We start from the raw sequence: 26,722 nt of genomic DNA, 5'->3' as shown, positions 1-26,722 counted from the left end.
CTTCTCTCTATTGTTATTGTTCCTAGGACTCCAAGGAAGCTTAGCAAAAGGGCAAGGGAGGTAAGACACAAGAAGTAGTAACAATATGGCCATGGGTAATAACATCTTTTTAATCCTGCCGGGGTTTTTTTTGGTTTTGTTAATTTTTTTTTTAAAGATTTTATTTTCCTTTTTCTCCCCAAAGCCCCCTGGTACATAGTTGTGTATTTTTAGTTGTGGGTCCTTCTAGTTGTGGCATGTAGGATGCCGCCTCAGCACGGCCTGATGAGCGGTGCCATGTCCGTGCCCAGGATCCGAACCAGCGAAACCCTGGGCTGCCGAAGTGGAGCATGCGAACCCAACCAGTCAGCCACGGGGCTGGCCCCAATCGTGCTGGTTTTAAGCAGAAATAATTCCTCAGTAATCTCCTCTGAACTGCAATACGAATTCTAAAAACTATTGTTTTAGTTATAAAAGCAATAAATGTAAAGCACTCTCACATTGCTGATGGGAATGTTTTTAATGGAGAGCAGTTGGCAATATATGTCAGAACTATAATCACTTCCTTTTTGACCCAAAAGTTCCGATTTTAGGAATTTAACCTACGGACACACACACACACATGTGAAATGACATATGTACAAGGTTTTCATTGCAGCATTGCTTATAATAGCAAAAGACTGGAAACAGTCTTAACGTCCGTCAATAGGAGACTGGTTAAATAAATGATGGTACCTCCATAAACTGAATACTATGCATCCACGAAAAAAGCATAGGCAGCTCTTTGTGCACTGATATGATCTTCACAATCTACTGTAACATGGAAAACTCAAGATGCAGGATAATATGTAAAGAAAACTAAAATTTGTGTTATAAAGGGGGATACCATTACTTAGGTATGCATGTATGAATTTGGTTGTATTTACATAAAATATTTCTGGAAGGATAGGGGAGAGGAACTGGGGGAAGCTCGGATAGGACTAGGAGGAGGAATTTTTACACTTTGACTTTTTGTACTTTTCAAATCTTGATTCATGTGTTGAATATTATCTACTGAAAAAGTAAATAATTGGGGCTCGCTCCGTGGCCAAGTGGGGAAGTTTGCACACTCTGCTTCAGCAGCCTAGGTCCACCGGCACTGACCTTGTACCGCTCATCAAGCTGTGCTGAGGTGGCGTCCGACATAGCAGAGCCAGAAGGACCTACAACTAGAATATACAACTATGTGTTAGGGGGCTTTGGGGAGAAGAAGAAGAAAAACAGAAGTAAATAATTAAAATAAAAACACAATGATAAAAATTAAAGACATGATATGGTAAAACTAAAAATAAAAGTAATACATACATGAGGTCAAAACATTCAAACAGCACAGAGGGGTATAAAATTAAAAACTTCCCTCCTCCTGTGAAATGAATAAGCCAAATCTCAACTACATTCTAGTCAGGAAGGCCTACAGAGAAAGCTCTCATACCCTAACATACACCATCAATTACTATGGACAGGAAGATACCTACACTTTTCATTTCCCACAGGAGGTACAACTATTTTACTACTGAAGGAAGATTTCTTTCCCCATCCGGCAACAGCCCAGCCAATGAGAAACACCGCAGCTCAGCGAATGAGAAGTCATTACCACCCTGAACTGCTATTTTACTCCAATGGACTTTCATTTAGAACAACCCCTCCCTACTCCCTCTTTTGCCCTATGAAGGCCAGACCCTTCCTTTGTCTTCCCGAATTTGGTTATGGTTTGCCATAGCATGCACACCTTGATTGCAATTCTTTTGGCTATTCCCAAATAAATTTGTTTTGAGGGTAAAGTAACTGGCAAATTTGCTTTTTAAGTTGACATATATGGTGTCAGAAGTGGGATCTGAAGGAGGTGACCCCCTGAGAGACTGTGACCCCTGGAGTCAAGTGAGGTGCCTGCCCTGAGCCCTTGTGCTCGCTGCGACTGTGAGTTGCTGCCTGCTTTCCATTTGGTAAGCCTCCTGTCAGATTCCAAGCTCCGTTCTCCTTGCGTTTTGAGCTTTCTGACTTTATTCGGGATTGGGAGAGGCTTTGTCTTCTTAGAGGAGGGACTTTGTCCTTCCCAGTTCAGGGCTCTGTCCTTGGTTTCAAGGCTTCATCCTTGGGGAGTACTCAGTTATTTTCTAAGCAGTAGTACAGTTCCTTTTGAAGCTTGGGCTTACTGAAAATCTAGGAGTTTTTCTTTGGTTTTCAGATTCCTTTTGGAATCTGGGCTGGGAATTCAGCAACTTTCTTTTGTTTTTAGATTTCTTTGGGGATCAGGGCTAGGACTCTAGCAACTTTCTTGGGTTTTCAGGGGAAATTTCAAAACAGGATCCCAGTCATCTGTGGGGGATGGGAATTGGCCACCCCAAGATATGTCTCTTTGGTATGAGGATTATTTTAGGCTGGTTACTTTTAATAAACTGCAGACAGGAAAGGAGGCTCTGAGGAGTAGAATTTACTTACCCTTTGTTAAGAGACATTTACATTGTAAAGGAAATCTCCATCTGTAAAGGTGTCTCCCTCTCTGTACCAGGAAGAATTGGGGCAGATGACCTTATCTCTAGAAACTCTTAATGCCAAAGGCAAGGACTTAAATCTGCATTTGTTTACTGTACTTGTGTGGTAATCTCCTCTGATCAACTCCCCCTCCACCCCCAACATCCTCCTTTGTTATTAGCTGAAGATGATATTTAAGGTGGTGGCTTCAGCTATTTTTGGTGAGTTGCTCAGCTTGCCTGGGCCTCTCCCCTGTATACATGTTATAAAGCTTTGTTTAATTTTCTCCTGTTATTCTGTCTCATGTGAATTTAATTCGTTCTCCAGCCAGAAGAACCCAGAGAGGGTAGAGGAAATGTCTTCCTTCCCTACACATCTAAGTGTTCTAAGGGAAACCCTCCTTCAGGGACCACACCTGGGTTTATGTTTAAGAACTGTGGGCCCCCTACGTGGATTTTTAACTAAAGAGGTCAAACTGACCAAGAGTAGTCTGGAGTTACAGTGGCCCTTATGGGGAACTTTCAATCTCCCCAAGCTCATTTTTCTTAAATCCAAGTTGGAAGACTGCAGCTTTAAAATTAAGCAAAATGAGTGGTATGCTTAATTGGCACATGGACGTTTCTAAACGTGCACAAAACTCTGAAATTGCCTCACTACAAGATACCATGTCTAAATTAACTGAAACAACTACAAAACTGAGGGAGAAGAAAGTGGCTTCTGAAGTATTGTGTCCCACTCGCCCTTCTTCTTTGACCCAGGCACCATCTTGTTTGTCTTCCCAGACTACTTTGTCTCAGACTCCACCCCAGCAGCCATTTTGTGTTCAGCCTGTGCCCCGATCCCATCTTATTTGCCATCTGCACCACCCCCAACTTTTCTGTATTCTCAGCTTCCCTACTCTAATCCTCTTGCTGAACTTCCTTTCTCCTCCTAACCTACCTTCACCCTTCTTCTGAACCTATCAGAGCCTGCCTTTCAAAAGTTAAACCCTCTGAGGATCCAAACAAACCTCAGATCTCTTCTGTTCCCTGGACTAAAGCTGAATTGTGAGCTGTTGTTAAGGATTTTCCAAAAGCAACTGAAGACCTCCATAAATTTGCTGATGAATTTAATATAGTTGTTCAGACCTACCAGATGGGGTTTTCAAACTTATATCAGCGAGTTCATATGCTTGTTGGGGAAGACCTGGCCCAACATTTAATGGAAGTTGCCCAATGGGGACATCCTGAAAGGGATTTAGAGAAACAAACCCCTAATTTTTAGCAATAGGCTAGAACACTTGCTGGAAAACTCCAGCAACCAATCCCAGGAGCCTTTCCCAAGCTTGTTTATTGGAACAAAATTCAGACTTGCATGTTAAAATCTGACAAACCTGTTCATGACTATTTTAATCAACTTCAGATAGCTTTCTAGGAAACTCTGGCCTCCCCGTGGAAGCTAACTCCACTCGGGCAGCTTTTAATTGTGTGTTTGTTAATGGGCTGAATGAAGATCTTTCCCTCCTGGGGAAGGGGACCTGATGGAGTGGGAGACCATGTCTGCTCCAGTTTGGGTCAGTTTGACAAATGACCCTGCTCACAACCTAGAGGATTTAACCTGAAAAAAGACCACAAAAATCCTGAGTTTTGGGGGCCAGCCCTGTGGCTGAGTGGTTAAGTTCGCGCACTCCACTTTGGTGGCCCAGGGTTTTGCAGGTTCACATCCTGGGTGCAGACCTAGCACTGCTCATCAAGCCATGCTGAGGCGGCGTCTCACATACTAGAACTGGAGGCACTCACAACTAGAATACACAATTACGTACTGGGAGGCTTTGGGGAGAAGAAGAAAAGAAAAAAAAAAAAAAAGCTTGGCAACAGATGTTAGCTCAGGGCCAATCTTAAAAAAAAAAAAAAAATCCTAAATTTTCATCTCCAACAAATGGAGGCCTCTGGACTGAACCAGAAACTTCTCAGTCTCTATCACTTTTGTAAAAAGCTAGGGCACTGGAAAAAGGACTGTGCAAGCTAAAAAACTCCAGGGATTTTCAGCTCCCCAGCCGATCCTTGTAATGCCTTCCCAATCCCCAGTGATGGGGCTCTGAGGAAACGCAGGGCTTTTCTTATCCTTTCCCCAATGAACTTGGAGAGACCACCTTCCAGATTGGGAATGAGTGTTTCCCCATCCCTAAGGACACTGGTGCCACGCTCTCTCTGCTCACCTCCACTCTAATTAAACAGCCGCTGCCTTGGAGTACTAATACCGTTCAGATAGTGGGATCTCAAACCATCCTTGACAGGTTCCTGTCTCTAAACCCATCCCCTTTTGTTTGAGGCCTCTGAGAGACACTCTTTTCTCCTTGGTTCCTCTGCTCCCATTCACTTGTTAGGTGGAGATTTCCTGGAGAAATACCGTGCTGGTATGTCTTTCTCCTGAAAGGCAAATTATTCCAGAATTTGATAGCAGCACTGATAGCAGTAATCAAAATAGCCAAGTGGACAAATAAAATGACCCTAAAACATGTTTTATTTATTCTATTACTGATAATGTTAAAAGTAATTTTAAGGACACTAGTTATTTATCTCTATTAGATCAGCTGCTACCCTCCTTATGGGTAAAGTCCACAACTGACATTGGCAGAATCCATCATGCACTTCCTATTAAAATTCAAATAGATCCTTCAAAGCCTCTCTCTAGAATTAATCAATACTCTATAAATAAAGAAGCCTTCAAGGCCTTGGGCCAATAATAGAAGATTAAAAGGCCCAAGTCCCTGTAATACTCCTATTTTACCTGTAAGAAAACCCAATGGTCGAAGATGGTGATTCCGCCAGGACCTCTGAGCGATGAATCACATTGCCTTCCCTAGGCACCTCGTTGTTCCTAACCCTCATACGCTACTGGCATCTATCCCAACTGAAAGCAAATTCTTTACTGTGATTGATCTGTGCAGCACGTTCTTCAGTGTCCCAGTTGATAAGGACGGTCAGTACTTCTTGGCTTTCACTTAGGAAGGAAAACAACTCACCTGGACAGTGATGACTCAGGGCTTTACTGAAAGTCCTTCTTATTACAAGTTTTGAAGGCTGATTTGGAGATGTACAGTTTCCTAGAGGTTCTACTTTGTTGCAGTATGTAGACAATTTGCTTCTTTGTTCTCCCTCTCAGGCCTCCTCACAGGAAGACAGCATCCCCATAGCAAGGCTTTAGCCCAAAGGGACACAAGGTCTCCAAGGAGAAACTGAAGTTTGTTCAAAACCAGGTTTGGTATTTGAGGCACCCAATATCAGAACAATGGCAACACCTAGATTCAAACAGTCTTTGTGATGTCCTGAGCCTCCCAAAACCCAAAACGAAGAAGTAGCTAAGAGGTTTTCTCGGGCCGGCTGGCTATTGCTGAAACTGGATCCCAATTTTTTCTCTTATGGCCAAACCCTTGTATGTCTTACTAAAAGACAGTAACCTTGACCCGACCTTTTGGGGAGAAAGGGGCAACATAACCTTTAAAGACTTAAAGAGGGGCCTGATAAACGTCCCTGCTCTTGGACATCTAAATTATCAGCTTCCCTTTTCCCTTTTTGTGTATGAGAAGGAAGGGGGTGCCCTCGGGGTGCAAAACACAAGGGCCACCATCGACCCACAGGATGTTGTAGCCAGCAGCTGGGCCCTGTAGCATAAGATGACCCTCCCTGCCTTAGAGCTGTACTTGCCACTGCTCTTTTAGTTAAGGCCACTAGGAAACAGTTGTGGGATCCCCTCGAACTGTTTTTGTACCCCATGCAGTAGAAGCCCTCCTAAATTCTCACCACACACATCTTTCAGCTGGCCGCCTCACCTCTTCTGAGATCCTCTTACTAACTGCTCCTCACATAAATCTTTCTTGCTGCAAGAATCTTAACCCTGCTATCCTTCTCCCCTCCACTACTGCGGAAGTTGCCCATGACTGTTTAACGGTGACAGACCACTTCCTGACCCCTTGTGACCATCTACAAGAAACTCCTCTGAGTAACCGAAGTTCCCCGTGACTGTTTCATGCAGACAGACCACTTCCCCACCCATGTGACCATCTACAAGAAACTCCTCTGAGTAACTGAGTCTCCTGGTTTACTGATGGGCCTTATTTAAAGGGTGACAATGGTAAATATTGTGCTGGATATGTGATATCAATGCCTTTTATTGTAATCAAAGAGGCACCTTTGCCCTTGGCTATTATGGCCCAACAAGCTGAATTGTATGCATTTACAGGGGTCTGTACCCCAGCCAAGGGCAAGACCACCAGTGTTTATACTGATAACAGGTGTGCTTTGGGAGTGGTCCATGACTCTGGGATGTTGCAGAAGCAATGTGGTTTCCTTACTTCCAGCGGAGATAAAATTAAAAAGGGTCCTTAGGTTCAGGAACTATTGGATGCGATACTCTTATCTGCTGATTTAGCTATTATTAAGATTCCAGGGCATTCTAAACTTGACTCTCTGGAGGCTAAGGGAAAGCATCTTGCTGACACTTCCAGGAAGAATGCTGCTGTTAAAGGAGCAAACAGTAGCCAAAGCTCTCTCATGGTCCAAAGGGATGCTTCTGTGAACGACAGCTGCAAAAACTGGCTAGAGAAGCCCAACAATTAGCCTTAGAAAAGAAAAAATAATAAAACTACAAGACTTTCTTGAAAGAAATTGACGATGACATAAAGAGATGGAAAGACATTCCTTGCACATGGATTGGAAGAATAAACATAGTTAAAATGTCCATACTACCTAAAGCAATATACAGATTCAATGCTATCCCAATCAGAATCCCAAGAACATTCTTCACAGAAATTGAACAAACAATCCTAAAATTCATATGGGGCAACAAAAGACCGCGAATTGCTAAAGCAATCCTGAGCAAGAAAAACAAAGCCGGCAGAATCACAATCCCCGATTTCAAAACATACTACAAAGCTACAGTGATCAAAACAGCATGGTACTGGTACAAAAACAGGTCCACAGATCAATGGAACAGAATTGAAAGCCCAGAGATAAAACCACACATCTATGGACAGCTAATCTTCGACAAAGGAGCAGAGGGCCTACAATGGAGAAAAGAAAGTCTCTTCAACAAATGGTGCTGGGAAAACTGGACAGCCACATGCAAAAGATTGAAAATTGACCAGTCTTTTTCACCACACACCAAAATAAACTCAAAATGGATCAAAGACCTAAAGATTAGGCCTGAGACAATAAGTCTTTTGGAAGAGAATATAGGCAGTACACTCTTTGACATCAGTTTCAAAAGAATCTTTTCGGACACTGTAACTCCTCAGTTGAGGGAAACAATAGAAAGAATAAACAAATGGGACTTCATCAGACTAAAGAGCTTCTTCAAGGCAAGGGAAAACAGGATTGAAACAAAAAAATAGCTCACTAATTGGGAAAAAATATTTACAAGCCACTTATCCGACAAAGGGTTAATCTCCATAATATACAAAGAACTCACACGGCTTAACAACAAAAAAACAAACAACCCGATCAAAAAATGGGCAGAGGACATGAACAGACATTTCTCCAAAGAAGATATGAATATGGCCAATAGACACGTGAAAAGATGTTCATCATCGCTAATCATCAGGGAAATGCAAATCAAAACTACACTAAGATATCACCTTACACCCGTTAGATTGGCAAAAACATCCAAAACCAAGAGTGACAAATGTTCGAGAGGTTGTGGAGAAAAAGGAACCCTCATACACTGTTGGTGGGAATGCAAACTGGTACAGCCACTATGGAAAACAGTATGGAGATTTCTCAAAAAGTTAAAAATAGAAATACCCTATGACCCAGCCATCCCATTACTGGGTATCTATCCTAAGAACCTGATATCAGAAATCTCAAGAGTCCGTTGCACCCCTATGTTCATCGCAGCATTATTTACAATAGCCAAGACGTGGAACCAGCCTACATGCCCAGAAACTGATGATTGGATAAAGAAGATGTGGTATATATACACAATGGAATACTACTCAGCCATAAAAAAAGACAAAATTGGCCCATTCACAACAACGTGGATGGACCTCGAGGGTATTATGTTAAGCGAAATAAGCCAGTCAGAGAAAGACGAACTCTATATGACTCCACTCATAGGTGGAAATTAGTATATTGAAAAGGAGATCTGATCGGTGGTTACCAGGGAAAAGGGGGGGTGGGGGAAGGGCACAGAGGGGGAAGTGGTGTACCCACAACATGACTAACAAAAATGTACAACTGAAATCTCACGAGGTTGTAATCTATCATAACATTAATTAAAAAAAAAAAAAAAAAGGTGAACCCTGGACAAGCAGCATGGACTGACCCAAGGGGAGCCTGGGGAAGGGGCACCCATGAAGCTGTTCAAAGCTTTGGCTCCCTCTCCAAGTTTCCCCTTCTCTAGGCACACCAAAAGCTGTGATCTGCCCCAAGGAATTGTTTTGCCTGTAGTGGCTGAAAACCCAGGATCAGACTGCAGGCCGAGGGACTCTGCCATTCTTGGGAGGCACGCAGGACGAAGGCCAAGCGCCACTGTCTGACAGGGGCCTCTGATCCCACCTGTGCCTCCAGCACTCTGTAGGCTGACCAAGGCACGTGTGTCACACATCAACACTGCTCTTTCCTGAAACTATATGCAGATATTACTGTGATTAATAAAACACAATGCATACCAAAGCAAAAAAAAAAAAAAAAAAAGAAAAGAAAAAATAAGATTGGAAATTCAACAATTATTGGTTTGACAAAAAGAAAGCTCTGGTTCGGGGCCAAATAACAAGCCAGCCCTACCAGAGACTCTAAAATTCCCACTACTAATCACCGTACACGCCCTGAATCATTGGTCCACAGACAAAATGGTAAACTTTATGCACCAATACAGGTGGGGAAATATCAAGGCCACAAAAAGCACCTATTTTTCTTGCCCTTCCTGCCTAAACTACAATTCAGGAAAACCCGTCCACACTGCTCCTGAACACTTCAAGTTGCCCAATGGGCCATTTGAGGTTTGGCAAATGGATTTTATACAGCTTCCCCAGTCTCATGGATATAAATATGTCTTGGTCATGGTCTGTATGTTTTCTCACCGGACTGAAGCTTTCCCTTGTAGACAGGCCACTGCGGCTTCTGTGGCTAACGTTCTGTTAGAAAAGATTATCCCCACCTGGGGGACCCTCTTTGAACTTCATAGTGACTGGGGAACTCATTTCACAGCTTAAGTGCTTTGGCAGGTCTGTGCTGTTTGGCTGGTTCTGCAGCACTTTCATTGTGCTTCTCATCATTAAACCTCTGGGCTGGTTGGACAAACTAATGGCATTATTAAGACTCAGTTGGTGAAGTGTGTAGAAATTCTCCAGATACTCTGACCAAAAGTGCTGCCATTAGTCCTCCTAAATCTCAGGTCTACCCCTTTTGGAACTCATAAACTCTCACCCTCTGAGACAATCACAGGCCACCCAATGCACTTGGCTCCTGCTCCTTTCGACCCTCAGTTGCTAAGGGGAGACATACTTCAGTATTGTAAAGGCCTAACTGCTTCTGCTAAAAATAACCAGGCTTTGAGAGAGCAATCGTTTCACAGCGCATTCCTGGGAGAGGGAGACCTTAAACACCACACTCTACAAGCTGGGGACTTTATTTACTGGAAAAGACACCTCCAAAAGGACTCTCTCCAGCCTTGCTGAAAGGGCCCCTACCCAGGACTGTCAACTAATCTTTGTGCCGCCAAACTCCAGGGAATGGACACCTGCATCCATGTGTCACACCTCAGGAAGGCACCAAACCCTGAGTGGACCTGCATCCCACCAGGTAGTCTGAAGAAAAAACTCACCGGGATTTGAAGCAACTGACATCGAGGCAGACAGCTTCCCCTAGATGACTGGGCCAGGCCTCTACACCCTCTTCCCTGTTGTTTCTTATCTTATTTTCTCCCTCTCTTTCTTGGAAGGACAGTGCTTTTGTCCACATTTCCCAATCCCCTGCCAAAGGGGGAAACCTCTCTGATTGCTGGGTTTTCCATCAGAAACCTCGGTCTGTCTAAGACAGTAATGACCCCTTAGTTCACCCTATGAGCAAGTTCACTGGGATTCTGAACGCCAATGTCCGAATTGTTCCTTGGGCCCATTTTATAGTGTCAGGGTGTGAAGTCCGCCTAAACTGGTACCTTGTTTCAATTTAACCCAACCTTGGGAGAGAAGAATGAGATCTTTTGAATATTTGTATGGAAAATTCTGTGAGGCCCCCAATGTAACCCGGGCTATCTATAAATTTCTTGATATATCCATATATGTAGGCAACTTCTCGGTATGTAACAACATTATGTCTGAGCCTTGGTTAGGTGTTCATGCCTCTATGCCAATGAATGAGTCCACAGACACCTCTACATATATGGGAGCCCTGTGTGCACCCCCTGGTTACACCTTCATATGTGGAAGTTTTGATAACGGCCTTTATGCTTGGGCAACCCCTTGTCTGGACAGCTGGAGAATATGTCTTTGCTATATTCAGTGTCCTATTCTCTCTACATAACCAAACAGAGGCCTCTCACTGGTCAGTTCTATTAAACCACCATGACAGCTTTAAACAAGAACTTCTGTCACCCACTGTTGCCCTGAGGAACTCAAGAGTGGGTTTGGAAGCATTTAACTGTTTTTCCAAATTGTTTTTTTTCCTTTTGTTATGTTAAGGAGATGCAATCATCAACCACCCTTGAACCAGACCCAGCCTCACCACAGGAGCTAGGCCTATGACCTTTGCCTTATTTTTTTTTTTTTAAAGATTTTATTTTTTTTTCCTTTTTCTCCCCAAAGCCCCCCAGTACATAGTTGTATATTCTTAGTTGTGGGTCCTTCTAGTTGTGGCATGTGGGACACCGCCTTGGAGTGGCTGGATGAGTGGTGCCATGTCCACGCCCAGGATTTGAACCAATGAAACACTGGGCCGCCTGCAGTGGAAACTTAACCACTGTGCAAACTTAACCACTCGGCCATGGCCACGGGGCCGGCCCCACCTTTGCCTTATTTTTAATGCTACTTGATCTCCCCAGGAGGAGCTTAGGCCTTATTACCGCACCCTGCAGAGTATGTGCAAGCATGTTTTCCAACTGAGCCTGTGCAAGCAAATACCTGCCTCTCCCTTTTGAATATTCATTCCCCATCTGAAATACAGGTTTCCTGCTTCCCTTTGTTAGGGGAGGCTATGAGTTTGGAAATGGTTCCACATGGTCTCCTTTTGCTGCAAATATACTTTACTTTGTGACATGACTACTTTTGGTGCAGAGTCTGATTTAACTCGCCAGGAAGGACCCACTTTGGTTTCGGTAACACTTCCAGGGGGCGTGTGTGATTCTGGGTTTGCCTCCTTGGGAAGAGCTTTCTTCCTTGGATTAGAGTGAATGTCAGTGAACAAATGATCAGGAATCTTCCTGACACTAGAAAAGTTGGCTAACTCCACAGCCAAAGCAATTCCAGCTCAGCAACAGTTGTTTAACTCATTGGCTAAGGTAGTTTTGGATAATCATATAACCTTTGATTATCTACTTGCTGAGCAAGGAAGTGTCTGTGCAGTGGTGGATACCTCCTGTTGCACATGGATAAATGCTTCTGGGGAGTAGAAACCCGATTAGATAAGATTAGAGAGCAAATACATTTCACCTAACAACCCACTGTCTTCATCTGTTCAGCGGGATATCTTCATGTCTGGGCTCCTGGTTTAGAACCGTTCTGTAAACTGCATTTATAGTATTTCTCTTAATGTTACTCGATATACGTGTGAAATTCTGTACCGATTGCCTGTCAAACCTCTATAAAAATGACATGCTCAATAAGGTGATATTAACTCAGTGCTTTGAGATGATCTCCAATGCCTATGGCCTTGGAGAAATACAGACTTTAGAGGGGAAATGTCTGAGGGTTCTCCCTCCTAACCTTCCTTGTTACTCAAATGTGGCCTAAATGATTTTTCACCACTATGCATTTTGCCTCCAATGTGGGACACAACAACCAGTGGAAGGTCCTTCCTTGCACCAAGGGACAAAACCACTATGTGCAGAGTACCTGACTCTTGATCAGCAATGCTTTCAGAGAAAGATCTTGATCAAGAAGAGGAAATGTGGGGCCGGCCCTGTGGCCTAGTGGTTAAGTTCATGAGCTCTGCTTTGGTGGCGCAGGGTTTTGCCGGTTCGAATCCTGGGCGCGGACATGGCACTGCTCATCAGGCGATGCTGAGGCGGCGTCCCACATGCCACAACTAGAAAGACCCACAACTAAAAATACACAACTATGTACCGGGGGTCTTTGGGGAGAAAAAGGAAAAATAAAATCTTTAAAAAAAAAGGGGGAAATGTGAAATGAATAAGAGAAACCTCAGCTAAATTGGAGTCGTGAAGGCCTGCAGGGGAAACTCTCACATCCTATTGTACGTCATCAATTACCCCCAAAAGGAAGAGACTTACACTTGCATCTCCTGCAGAAAGTACAACTACTGTACTACTGAAGGAAGATTTCTTTCCCTGCCCAGCAACAGCTCAGCCAATGAGAAGCTGTTGCCACCCTGAAATATTACTTTCCTTCAATGAACTTTCATTTAGAACAGCCTCTCCCTACTCCCCCTTTTGCTCTGTAAAAGTCAGTCCCTTCCTTTGTCTCCTTGGATTTGCCAATGGTTCACCAGAGCTTGCACATTCCAAATTGCAATTCTTTTGGCTACTCCCAAATAAACTTGTTTTGAGAGTAAAATAACTGGTGAACTTGCTTTTTAAGTTGACACTCCATACTGGAGGCATTTAAAAGAATGTTTGTTATATTTTATCCAGCATTTCCAGGTGTTTTGTGACAGGAGAATTTTTGGATTATCTAGTCCTTTAGATTGGAAAGGGAAGTGTCCTTTCCCAATCTTTTCAGCATTAACAGCAACTTTTATTATCTTATTATCCCCTCTCCATCTCTATGGACTCCTATTTGAAACCAATGTCCAGTGGACAGCCAGCATTTGTTACATAATAATTTGGAAACTGTGACTTCTTGTTCTATTGGGTTGGCAAGCTTGTCTTATCCACCAATCACATTGCTGTCTTTATCAGCCAGAGTTTCAGGAAACAACCCTACACTTAGTAAAAGCCTCTTCAGTGCTCTGTGCCATGGTAGGCCCTAGGCATGGGCAGGAAAAGGAAAGATTCTTGGCTTCTTTCCTGATCAGCTGGAGATTTTACTAAGTTGACCTAGTCCTAGCTGAGGAATTCTTTACCTTGCCCAGTGGGGCTCCTCAGAATCACCTTGGAACCTTTCTAAATATTGATGCCTGGGCTCTACTCTTAGAGGCTGTGATTCAGTAAAGCGAAGTCTGGATATGGATATTTTGAACCTATGGTGACTTTTTTTTCTTTTATAATTGGTTATTTTGTTATTAGAACAACACATTCAACAAAATTATTATTTTTTATTTATTTTATTGCGGTCACATTGGTTTATAACGTTATGTAAATTTCAAGCGTACATCATTATATTTTGACTTCTGTATAGACTGCATCATTTTCACCATCAAAAGTCTAGTTGCCGTCTGTCACCATACATACGTGCCCGTTTATCCCTTTCATCCTTCCCCTACCCCCTTTCCCTCCGGTAACCACCAATCTGTTTTCTATATCTATGTGTTTGTTTATCTTCCACATATGAGTGAAGTCATACAGTAATGTCTTTCTTTATCTGGCTTATTTTGCCTAGCATAATACCCTCAAGGTCCATCCATGTTCTCGCCAATTGCACAATTTCATCTTTTTTTATGGCTGAGAACCTTCGGTGATTTTTACTGGGGTTGGCATGGTGGGTATAAAGGTACAATTTCTTTAAGGCCTTCTGAAATAATGAAAAGCTCCTGCGAACCGTAGGTCCATTTGGTTCACTTTCCCTCCCAGGAGTAAGGCTATCTCCTGCAGTATCCCTGAGGCTGGTCAGCCTCAATCTGGACATGTCCCTTCCCTCAGAGACGGGGGACTCAGTCCCCACAGCGGCATCATGTTCAACCTCAGAACACCTCCACTTGCCCCAAACTCTTCCTTTGGTCTTTCCTTGTAGCTACCCCATTCCCCCTCCTCCCAATGGCTCTTCAGGAAGTCAAGCGGAGTTTCTGCGAAGTGAACACCTGGCCTTAAACTCTGGACGTCTTAGGAACAATTACAGGAGGTTTCCCAGAGCGAGAGGCCTTCCGGCTGTTTGATGCTTTATGCCACGGAGGTCTACGAGGGGGTCTTATCACAGACCCTCAGAGCTGGCAGGGTCCTCAGAAGTTTTACACACACACATACACAGTCAATTCTTGTTTCTCATCATAGTTATGTTCTAGAAGTCACTACAAACACTAAATTAGAGAACACTGAACCACTGCTCCTAGGAGAAATACAGGGTTAGGCTCCTGCAAGCCTCTGATCACAACATTTTTGTCAACTGATCAATAGAAAACTTTCCTTATCTTGTGCGTTTCTGTTTAAAGACGCCTGAATATATATTATTAATTAACACTGAACACAAGGCCAACAGGACTTTAACTCATGTCTGAACGAAGCTTACTTAACACACGTAGTTTCTTTATAAGGCACGTCACACCCTTCTAGCACTTAGGTATTCTAGACAGCACTCTAGGCTTTGGGGGCCATTATTTTTTAAAAGATTTTACTTTTCCTTTTTCTCCCAAAGCCCCCCTAGTACGTAGTTGCATATTTTAGTTGTGGGTCCCTCTAGTTGTGGCATGTGGGACGCCGCCTCAGCGTGGCTTGATGAGCGGTGCCATCTCCGCGCCCAGGATCCGAACCAGTGAAACCCTGGGGCCGCGGAAGCCGAGGGCGCAAACTTAACCACTCAGCCACGGGCCGGCCCCTTGGGGCCATTTTTAAACAGCAAAATCACCAACAAAAATGTCAAAAACGTGGCACTAAACAGATCATGAGAAGGGCCCTGGCTTACAGCACTAGAGCTGCAGCAAGAAGGCAGAGCACCGTCTTGTTAGACCTCCGCCGGAAACAGGCGGTGGCTCAACTTAAAACCTTTTCCACCTGAAGAGCTCTTCGGGGTTTGACTTTGGGGCACAGATAAATTTTTGCGAGCGGGCAAATTCGCAAATTCAGAATCAACAAATAATAAGCATCAACTATATCTACATAGTCCTACTAAGCGCTGAAGGCTTTCTTCCTTCTTCCTCCTCCTCCTCCCCACCCCCAGTACCCGCTCGTGTATCCCGGCTGTGGGGGCCTCTGCCGGGCCTGGGGGGCCCGCGGGGCCTGACGAGCCGCAAACCCAGGGCCGCCGCCGCAGCGGAGCGTGGGAACCCACCCCCTGGGCCACGGCCACGCGGCGGCCCCCGGGCTTTGTTCGTCACCTCATTTAATCCTCACAAAACACGAGAACGCATGTCAGAGAGGCGCCCGCCTTGACTGGGTACAGTCCTGTGAGTTCTAACCCCTGCGTTTGCTCCTCTAACTACCGCCACTAACGGGATACACAACAATCCCAACACTCCACACTCGCCTCAGGCTCCCCTTCCGTGCGTCTGGTGTCTGGTCGGCCTCTGCTCGCAGTCTCAGGCCCTACTCCAGGCCACACTCCTTCTCATCCTAGAGAACCCAAACCCGAACGGCCGGTACCGCGTCACAAAGCTTTTTTTCGACAGCTTAGGTGGACTCGGTCCCGGACCGATTTGTAAACCTCGGCCGAGGGCTTCGTCAACAAAAGCCAGCCAAGCTCTGCCGTCCCGAAAGGACAGCGCGCTACTGGCGCTTCCGCGCATGTGCAGGCCCCGCTGGCTCGCCCCCTCCAACACAGCGCCGCGCCCCGCCCCGCCCCGCGCCCAGCGCCCAGCGCCCAGGTCCAGGGCGAGCCCCGCCTCCGCTGCAGTTTCAGGCCGTCTGCGCCCGCTCGTGCTGCCCTCGTGTCCCTGAGCCTGCAGCAACCCGCACGGTCCGAGCCATGTCGCCCGCCGCAACCCGCACGGTCCGAGCCATGTCTCCCGCCGCCTCACAGTGCCGGCCTCTGCGCCGCGTGTTCGTGGTGGGGGTGGGGATGACCAAGGTAAACAGCAGCGCGCCCCCGGAGGTGGGCTCCTTGCTCCGCTCTGTTCGCGTGAGGCGGGAGGAGCCCGCGGTGCCCGGGCCCCCGGGCGCGGGTCAGGGCCGGGCGCAGTCCGTCCTGCCTCCCGGGAGGGCGCCGTCGCGTCCCTCCGCCCAGCTCCGGCTTCTTGCTCTTGGGGCTCAGAGTGGGGACTCGGGTGGGTGGTGATGTGGGTTGCGGGAGTGTCTCAGCGCTGTTCCTTCGGCGCTGCTTTCCCCTCCTCCTTCCCTGTTCTCCCGGAGTCAGAGTTCGTGAAGGACACCCCGAGAGGACCAAAGTGCGCACCTTCTTTGATTCTGAGCGGAATCCCAAGGTGCGTGGCCCTCCGACGAGGCCACGTCCTCCCCACACCCGAAACGAAAGCAGGCCGAGAATGTCACCGGTTATGCACGCCCAGGAGCGTTCCTTGTAGGGTCCCTTCTCTGGGACAGCATCAAGTACCGGGAAGGAGGAGAAACCTTGGTGATGCCCAGCGTCTCCGCGCGAGGGGCAGGTTTTCTGGGTCCTCTGACCTCCTTTCTGTTCCTGGAGTGGTACTCTGCTTGGTACTCAGGAGGAAGAAGCTCCTACAGTCTCATTTCTTGCCTCTGTCTCCGCCCCCACGCTCTAGTAATGCCAGCTGCTTTTTGTTTCGCCCCAAACTGTTTTATGCTCCTGTTGCCTTGCTTCTGTTGTGCTTACTGCTTGTACCATTTGTCTTCACTTGGTTAACTTCTTTGCATTTTTGAGAGATCAGTTCATACCTTAGCTTCTCTGAGAAGCCTCTGATCCTCCTGACTTTCCCGCAAAGCCCTGTGCTTACCTGTCTCAGTACTTACTGGCTTATGGTGAAATTCTCCGTTGTCATGTCGATAGTCTTCCTTAGCATGTAAGCTTCTCCAGGGTGAGTACCGGGTCTAGGGTCATTGCTGTCCCCATAGCACCCTCAGAGTGCCTGGTGCCTGAAGACCCTGAGTGAGCGTTGGCTGAACGGTATTAAGTGAAAGAGAGAGTTCCTAGGAGAAGTTCTCTTTCTGAGAAAACAGCCTTAAAATTTTTATCATCTTACCAGTGGGCTGAGAGAGTGACGATTGTAAGAATCAGGATCGTACTGTGGTCCCTTGGTATCTCCGGGGGATTCATTCCAGGACCCACTGAAGATACCAAAATCATGAATGCTCAAGTCACTTGTATGAAAAGGTGTAGTATTTGCATATAACCTGTGCGCTTCCTCTTGTATACTTTGAATCATCTTAGATTACTTATAATACCTAATACAATGTAAACTCTGTGTAAATAGTTGTTATACTGTGTTTAGGGAATCATGACAAGAAAAAAAGTCTGCATGTTCAGGACAGACGCACCCATTGTAGGCCTTTCAGTCTGCGGTTGGTTGGATCGGAGGATGTAGAACCTGGGGATAAGGAGCGCTGACTGTAAGTCCTTGGGGTTTGGGGTGGGATTGAGATTGGGATAGAGTGCTTAGAGGAGTTTCTGGAATGGCAGGCAAAGTTCAGTTTTTTGATCTGGGTGTTGGTGTCAAAGAAAGGCAGACACTAGGTAAAAGGACAGACTTTAATCAATAACAACCTGTTGCAAAAGGGAAAACAGTCCAGTGTGAACTGAACTCAACTTTGCTTTATAAAGAGCTGACTGGGTGTCATAAAGGGAGAATGAGGGGATAGGGAGGGGGTGAGCGGGGACTGTATGGAGTCAGGGAAGTGAAAACCTACAAAAAGCGGGAAGCAGGGGGTTAGTCCACGTGAAACCCGTCTGGGTTTGCTGACTGGTGCTTCTCCAACCTTAGGCTCTTACCCTCCCACAGAGACTGCAGATGGGCCCCATCTTCAGGCGTTGGCTGGAACAAGGAGTCAGTTCTTTTGGCAGCCTGGAGTTTTCTCAGGCAGGCACTTTGAGTGAGACTAGGGTCATCCTAGGGATGTGGCCTGGAGCTGTTAGAATTATATTAGTGTTTGTAGGCCAAGGTTGAGGCCTAGTAGAGAAGAGGGCTCAGAGGAGCCTGACTAGAGTTTGGTGAGGGAGAGAATCTTTCAGTGGTTGCAAGAGTGTTTGCCTTAAAATAATTCTTTAGGATATGTGTGTGTGTGGTTATTTTTAATAAAAAGGTCAAAACTGGGGCTGGCCTGGTGGCGCAGCACTTAAGTGCCAGGGTCCGCATCGGCTGACTGGGGTTCCCTGGTTCGGATCCCGCATGTAGACATGGCACCGCTTGGCAAGCCATGCTGTGGTAGGCGTCCCACATAGAAAGTAGAGGAAGATGGGCATGGATGTTAGCTCAGGGCCGGTCTTCCTCAGCAAAAAGAGGAGGATTGGGAGCAGTTAGCTAAGGGCTAATCTTCCTCAAAAAAAAAGAAAAATGTTAAAACTTAAAAAATGAGGCAGTAAATAACTTCAGAAGAAAACCCCAAATATACTACAATAAAGGAAATGTAATCATAGTACACAACTTAGCCCAGTAGTAAGAAATACTTACTTAACTAAGGTGAACTGAGTACTGATTTAATAAAAACATTGTGATTCAACTATATAAGGAGGATGAGGGAAGTGTAACCGTTTATGTGAAGTGGCCCAAGAGACCTAATCCTCAGTGGCTCTTATTAGAGATTATAATTTCTTAAATTGATAAAGAATAATAGTATAAGAATATTTATAAACATGGCAGTTTATAAAAGAAGAAATATCCAAAAGAATTGAAAGTAGATGTTTTGGAAACAAGTAAGACTAGTGGATGGGGACTAGTGAAACAGGATTGCTGTTTTTATTATAAACTTTGTGAAACTTTAAAAAAAATTTCTTTGGTTAAAAAAATAAAAACTAAAAAACAAACATAAGCAGAACATTACTGGCACCTCAGAAATCCCACTTGTGTCCTCTTCCAGTCACTGACTCCTTGCAAAGGGTTACCATTATCCCGACTTCTGACCTTCAACACCGTAGATTAGTTCTGGGTTTTTTGTTCAACATTATGTTTGTGGGATTCATCCTTAATTTTATGTGTAAGTATAGATTGTTCATTGATGGGACATAGTCCATTGTGTGAACATATCACAAATTATCCAATCCACGGTCCTGCAATATCCATAGTGTTAATGGACGTTTGGTAGTTTCCACCTAAATGTGCTTTTAATTTTGAAGGAGTCATGTTGTATGTGTTCATTTGTTTGACTAACCTTTTAAAAATTGCCTTGATTTCAGTAAGAAATGGGAAAGCCCAGTTACGTCATTACATGGATGATAATTTAATCATTAACTGGTAGTACTTGTTGGAGCCTAGCACAGTACTCTCTTTATAAATGCTCTGATTGTAACTAGTGAACTGAAGAGTAAGTAGGGGGAGAACTGGCAACTTTTAGAATTAGGGAATTATGAAAGATTCTTTACTTCAGGAATTATGAAGAAATGGCCTGGGTCAGAGAGAGGAACAAATGTTCAATGTTTTGTCTTGGTTCTGTTCAACATGTATTTTGGTACTGTGCAATGAAGTGTGACATTTAAGTTGAAGTATCTATCCAGTGTTTCAAACTGGGTTTTGTGACCCTTTGGGGAGTTGTGAAATCAATTTTGAAGGTTACCTCTAGCATTAAAAAAAAAATGGAAATAGAATAGAAAATATTGTATCAATATAACAGGGATAAGAATTTCATGACTTTTTTGCTACAATTATGCATGTATATATGGTTTACTAGGTCGTGTTGAGTATGCATCTTATTGTGGTTTGCAGCCAATTTTTTTTTCTTTTAGAAGATTGGCACCTGAGCTACCAACTGTTGCCAGTCTTCTTTTTTTTTTTCCTGCTTTTTCACCCCCAATCGCTCCAGTACATAGTTGTATATTTTAGTTGTGGGTCCTTCTAGTTGTGGCATGTGGGATGCCGCCTCAGCATGGCTTGATGAGTGGTGCCATGTCCGCGCCGAGGATCCAAACCGGCGAAACCCTGGTCCACTGAAGCAGAGCGCGTGAACTTAACCACTTGGCCATGGGGCCGGTCCCTGCAGTTAAAAATTTTTGAAAACCATTTCTCTGTAGCACACACAGTGACCAGCAAACCACTCTACCTTATCTAATCAGTCACCGAGTTTGGTAGGTTTTACTTCCTTTCTGTTTCTTAAGTCTGTCTGCTTTTTCCATTCTTTTTGCTGCTGCCTTAGTCAGCTCTCACTTGGGCTATTTCAGAATTGTGCCATTTGGCCTCACTGCCTCCAGCCTTGCTCCCTTCATTCATTTCTCCACATCGCATCTAGAATGATCTAAAATGCAAGTCTTCTCATCCCAGTTTCTCTCTCTTTTTGAAATAGGGCTTTATTTTTCAAAGCAGTTTTATGTTCACAGCAAAATTGAGCAGAAAGTACCGAATTCCCATATGCTTCCTAACCCCACACGTGCACAGCCTCACCTACTATCAGTAATCCGCACCAGAATAGTACATTTGTTACGATTGCTGAACCTGTACTGACACCTCATTATCACTCAAAATCCATAGTTTACGTTCGAGTTCGCTCTTGGTAGTACATTCTCTGGATTTGAACAAATGTGTAATGACGTGTATCCATTATAGTATCACGTTGGAATAATTTCCTTCTGCTAAAAATCCTGTTTTCTGCCTGTTCATCCCTCCCTCCCCTCAGCCCTTGACAACCACTTGTCTTTTTACTGTCTCCATAGTTTTGCCTTTTCCAGAATGTCATATAGTTGGAATCACACAGTATGTAGCTTTTTCAGATTGGCTTCTACACTTAGTAATATGCATTTAAAGTTCCTCCATGTCTTTTCATGACTTGATAGCGTGTATCTTTTTAGTGCTGAATAATACTCCGTGGTCTGGATGTACCACAGTTTGTCCATTCACCTGCTGAAGACATCTTGGTTGCTTCCAAGTTTTGGCAATCATGAATAAAGCTACTGTTAAGCATCTGTGTGTGGGTTTTTGCGTGGACATGTTTTTAACTCATTTGGTAGATACCACGGAGCACAGTTGCTGGATCATGTGGTTGCATATTGTTTAGTTTTGTAGGAAACTGCCAAACCGTCTTCCAAAGTGGCTGTGCCGTTTTGCATTCCCACAGCCATGATTGAGAGCTCCTGTTGCTCCACATCCTTGTCAGCATTTGGTGTTGTCAGTGTCTGGAATTTGGCTCTTCTAATAAGTGTATAGTGCGTGAAGCTCCTTGTTTTATTCCAGTCTCTTTTTAAAAAAAACCCCTTGTCTTCAGGATAAAGCCTAGACATCATAGGAAGGCATGTAAGGTCCCTTGTGAGTTGGCTGTAGAGCTTTCTGAAGTTTCAGCTCCACTACTTATTAGCTGTGTGTCCTTGGACAAGTTACTTAATCTCCCTGTGCCCTAGTTTTCTTACTGTAAAATGGTGATAATAATAGTAACTACTACTTAGGGTTGTTGTGAGGATTAAATGAGTTAACACATTTAATACATGTGAAGTGCTTATTAGTACAGTGCACGAAACAGTAAGTGCCCAATACATGTTATCATCATTTGGTCCTACGTTACTTTACTCTCCCTGTCACTTGTCACTTTCCATCTTGTTTGTTGTTGGATTGAGCCATAGTCTCTCACTTCCAGGCCTTTGCTCCAGAATTTCCTTTTCTTTTACTTGGCTAACTCCTACTCATCCTTAAAGACTTAATTTATGTCATTTCCTCTGGGAAACTTTCTAGTCCTCCCTCCAAGGCTGAGTAGTTGTCACTCCCAAATTATTCTGTACTTATGACACTATAGTGTAACTGCCTGTTTTCCATTAAACAGGCAGCTCCCTGAGTGCAAGGACTGTAGTATTTTATTTATTATCAGAGTCCAGGAACACGATAGGTGCTCAGTATGTTTTTATTTAAATGAATAGATGAATGAATTTCTGTGATGCTGTGTTGTGAGAAAATCCAACTATACCTGTTTCTATTCTCTCCTGTATTTTTAGTTCATGAAGCCTGGAGATGAGAATTCAAGAGACTATCCTGACTTGGCAGAAGAAGCAGGTAATATAGAACATTTTGATCTTTGAACAGCTTAGTTTATTGTGTCTTGATTGTGGAGCAGCCTTGCAACCATGAAAGGAAGCCCGGTCAAGGGAGAGGAACCCATACACACGCTTGCCTAGTGGCTCACTAGAAAGGAGAACGGGGAAAGAGCTTGGGCATTCTTAGCAAGATAGCCAGAGCAGACAATGGCCTGTGATTTTATGTGCTATCCAACTGTTTGTTGGAACAGCAAAGAGTTCTGTGGGAGAGAAAGGTAGAGTCATTAAGAGACATAACTTGATTCTAGTGTGTGTTTACCTTAGGAGTTATGACAAAATTATTGTTTTCCTTTCCTAGAAATGGGATAATCACATTCAAAATGTATTAAATACCTGCATGGTGGTTTTCCTCTCTTCACTTCACTGAACCAAGATAGAGAATTCTGTTTCTGTCACTAGGTTGAATGATAGAAAGGGTAGCATATGACTAAATGAGATAACGCAGTTTGTTATTGTTTATTCTAGTGAGTGTTAATACTGTTAATCAGAGGACTTACGTGATTACTAGTGAGCTGGAATTCAAAGAGAGAAGGGTCCACAGGTATGTGAGTCCTTGTTCTCTAGGCATTCTTCAGAGACACATCCTCGGGCCAGCCTGCACCTGGCTGAACTACGGACCTGTGTTCCATCAGAAAGATCCTCTTCTGTTGTTCTCTTTAAAAAAAAAAAAGATGACTAGCATGAAAGCTTCTTTGCATGGTGGAAATAAATGTTTCAGACTCAGGGCTAAGCCTAAGCTTAGATGTCAGTTGTTCAAGGGAGTGGCGGAAATACGAGCTTCACAGAACAGGGAGACTTTGGGAGCTCCTGGGTCCCATCGGCTTGTTACCCCCCTTGCTGGTCCTGCTAGCTTGTTGCTGGGCCACCCAAAGAGAGTTACTGTGGCTATTCCTCCTTGTCTTCACAAGTACCTAGTCACCCAGTGCCCGTATATTTAGATTTTGTTTCAACTCTTATTATTCAAATCAGTATTTGGATGTTACTATACAGGGACTCAGAGCACCTCTGCCCCGCAAAAGGAAAGTTCCTGAGATTGGATTAACTGATGTTGTTTCTCTGGGTGGGCATGTTCATTTAATGTTTATCTTTTGTGTTGTTAAACATTCTCCTCTTGGCTGATGTCTCCAAACAGCTTCTGCCTTTCTCTGAACTGGGAGATGCTTTAATCAGTTCTTTCTATATATTTTTTGTTCCATTTCTTTTATTTAGTTAAAAGCTTTGAGGTTGCTTTATTAATATGTGAATATGGTATTTTGATTATAAAATAATAATGTTGAGGTGAAGTTAGGAAGTTTGAAACTAACTGTGGGAATTGACAAGTAACAAATTCAGCCTGTTTGACTCTGCCCACTGATTAAAATTCGCTTCTTTTGCAGGCATCATTAGGAAAATAACTTTAATAAAGGATCTTTTATGTAGAATGAACTTTCAAAACTTAGCTTTGCTCTTAAAAATACCTCTTGGTTGTAATTATGTAGGGAAATGAGAAGTGCAAAAGGATGACTCCCCTCATATATCTGGCAGTCTTGGGGGAGATATGCATACCTTCAGACTACATTAGTCACATTTAGTTGAACATATATTCAGGTACAACTTGCAGGGAAAAAACTCTGAGATTCTGTAATGATTTTGCACTCTGCTCTCTCTGGACTTATTTGTAGACTATGGTGCTGAGGCAAGGGGGTTGGTTTCATGGAATAGTAGATCCAGAAGTCTTCCCCTCATTCTCCAAACTGGTTTTAGAAGGGGGTTCTGTTACCATTTTCTTTCCTATCATTTCCTGAATGCATAGAATGGAGGGAAGCATGACCAGCAGAATTGTGTCCTGTCACTTCCCTTCTTTAGAGACTTTTACTCTTCACACATTCCTCCTCTTTTCCCTCAGAGAAAGGTCGGAGATCCCTTTGCACCTACCTGCAGATGACACTCTTTTGAGTGATGTAGCAAGGCCATGTAACTTTCTGAGACTGTTTCAGATAGTTAACTTCTTTGCTTCCTTTGTTTTCCCATCCCTTTAATATTTTTATTTAATAATTATTTAAATCTGAGAGTATACACAGGAAACCTGATGTTAGGAGAAAATATCCAACAAAAATTGGTGAGTGCATCCTGGGCACTGGGAAGGATTCAAAGAGGTGTATACAGATCTCAAAGCTCTTACTATCTAGAAGGGCAAAGAAGGCAGATTTACATAGACGGGGAGTAGACTGTGTGGAGTATAACACGCTGTTGGCATTTAGAGGAGGGACAGAGCACAGGCTGAACCTTATACCTTTTTGTAACTCATTCTTTCCCTTGATTACAAGAGCGATACATGGGTTTTATTGGAACAAGAATTATATAGTAATGAAAACAAAATTTTGAGACCCAAGCCTAGCCACTATTAACATCTTGGTATATTCTATTTTAGTATTTTTTTTTCCTCTGGCTATATGGGATCATATTCTATAGGTAATTTTGCATCCTGATTTTTAAAACTTATTTTATTGTGAGCATTTCTCCTGTCGCTTAAAATTGTTTGAAACAAAAATGTAATTTTTTGTGAATTTCATTATACGTTCATGCCATAACTTTTGTTGGACATTTAGGTCCGCAACTTTGTGATATTTTAGAATAATCATAATGAACATCTTGCTAAATAAATATTCACCTTCATCCCTAGTTATTTTTGAGGACAGAGCCTAGAAGTAGACTCATTGGAACAGTGAATATGAACATTTTTAAAACTCTTGCCAAATTATTTTTGGGACTATTTACATTATTAGAGTCTCACTAGTAGGATGAGAATGCTGTTAACATAATCTCACTAAGATTATTATGAGTAAAACATTAATTTTTTTTTGCTCCTATGCTAAGCAGGAAAAAATAACTGGTCTGAGTAAAGCAATCCCATAATCAATTATATATCTTCTTAAGTTAAAAAAAATTCAAAGTAATACACTCATATGGTTAAAAAAAAAAAAAGCTCAGGCTGGCTTAATTCCCAGGGCTTTTCCCCAGGGAGGCTTCTTCTAACTGTTTTGGCTTTATGTCTTCTGGCGGTTATCTCCTGTATCTAAATGTTATTCCGCCATGCTTATCCCAGTTTTCTATTTATCAGTTTTAGACATCTGTTTGCTTTTCACTGTGGTAGATGAAAATTTAGGTCACACTTTCTCTCCAACCTCTCCCCTCCTCTTCCCAATTTATTTTCCTAATTTTTCTCAGTTCCTGCACTGGTCATTTCTGCAACTTTGGATAGCATCCTTAAAGCTCCGTTTCTTGTTCCTTAGAATCATCTCTAGATCCTGGCTTTGTAAGATGACCACACGAGTGCTCCCCCCACCACTAATGACATTCTATCCAGTTTTGCCCTCTAAATGGGTGGTGGAGCTGCAGAGATGAATGAGACAAGGACCTTGCCATTCAGCAGCTTTAAGACTCTCGGGGTTCAGTATAATTACAGTTTAGTGCACAGTTAGGACAAAAAACGTTAAGTGTCAAAAAAGAGGGGTGAAAAAGTGATGCAGTAGTGGATGAAGAAATGATTGCTTCTGAAAGGAGAGATCCGAGATGATTTGTTGAAGAATTTGTCATTTGAACTGATCAGAGACTATATAGGAATAGATTTACTCTGGGAAAACTCTGAAGTTAATTCTTCTCACCTAAAGCGAATACTGAAAGCACTATTTGATAACCTTTTTGTTTTCATAGGCCGGAAGGCTTTAGCTGATGCACAGATCCCTTATTCAGCAGTGGAACAGGCATGTGTTGGCTACGTTTTTGGTATGTGGTAAATTATATATTCTAAAAGTTATTGGAAAAATTGTTCACCCATATCTAGCAGCAACTACATAAACAATGCAGGGGCATTGTGAAATTTTAACCCTGAAAACTCAGAATTCAGTCTTATTCTCATCATCCCTGGATTCCCCTTTTGCGTCAGCCTAGATTACATTTTTTCTTTGCCATTATTGTGTTGTCGAAACAAGAGATAAATTAAAAAAAAATTTATACCTTTAAAAAAGAAAAATTACCCATAGTTCTAAGAAGCATGTAAAGATAATTACTATTCAGGAGATAAATTTTTGTTCTGTATCTTAACATTTGTATTTATTGACATTTTTGTATCTAATAACAGTTTTTCATCAAGATTTTTTC

At 43.4% G+C, this 26,722-nt stretch overlaps 2 protein-coding genes across 3 annotated transcripts in view; one reads left to right on the top strand and one right to left on the bottom strand.

Moving 5' to 3' along the window:
* The window catches only part of ECHDC2 (enoyl-CoA hydratase domain containing 2), a 42,190-nt gene extending 26,006 nt beyond the window's left edge, over window positions 1–16,184 (bottom strand). The window contains exon 1 of the mRNA XM_046660159.1: window positions 15,977–16,184. The gene's annotated coding sequence lies outside the window, so the exon portion shown is untranslated. The remainder of the gene's footprint in view (window positions 1–15,976) is intronic.
* SCP2 (sterol carrier protein 2) overlaps window positions 1–26,722 on the top strand; it is a 161,478-nt gene that overhangs the window by 20,412 nt on the left and 114,344 nt on the right. The window contains exons 1-3 of one of the 2 annotated variants that reach the window (XM_046660150.1): window positions 16,342–16,516; window positions 22,484–22,541; window positions 26,276–26,347. In XM_046660150.1, coding sequence (XP_046516106.1) covers window positions 16,415–16,516; window positions 22,484–22,541; window positions 26,276–26,347 — 232 coding nt within the window. In that variant the 5' untranslated portion in view covers window positions 16,342–16,414. Of the gene's footprint in view, window positions 1–16,341; window positions 16,517–22,483; window positions 22,542–26,275; window positions 26,348–26,722 lie in introns of those variants that run through there. The other variant, XM_046660148.1, reaches the window with a different exon arrangement.

This window comes from Equus quagga, chromosome 5 (assembly GCF_021613505.1).
Source record: "Equus quagga isolate Etosha38 chromosome 5, UCLA_HA_Equagga_1.0, whole genome shotgun sequence".
In the NCBI taxonomy this organism is placed as follows: domain Eukaryota; kingdom Metazoa; phylum Chordata; class Mammalia; order Perissodactyla; family Equidae; genus Equus; species Equus quagga.
The sequence above is the reverse complement of the archived record's forward strand: the minus strand, read 5'-3'. Positions and strand labels throughout refer to the sequence as shown.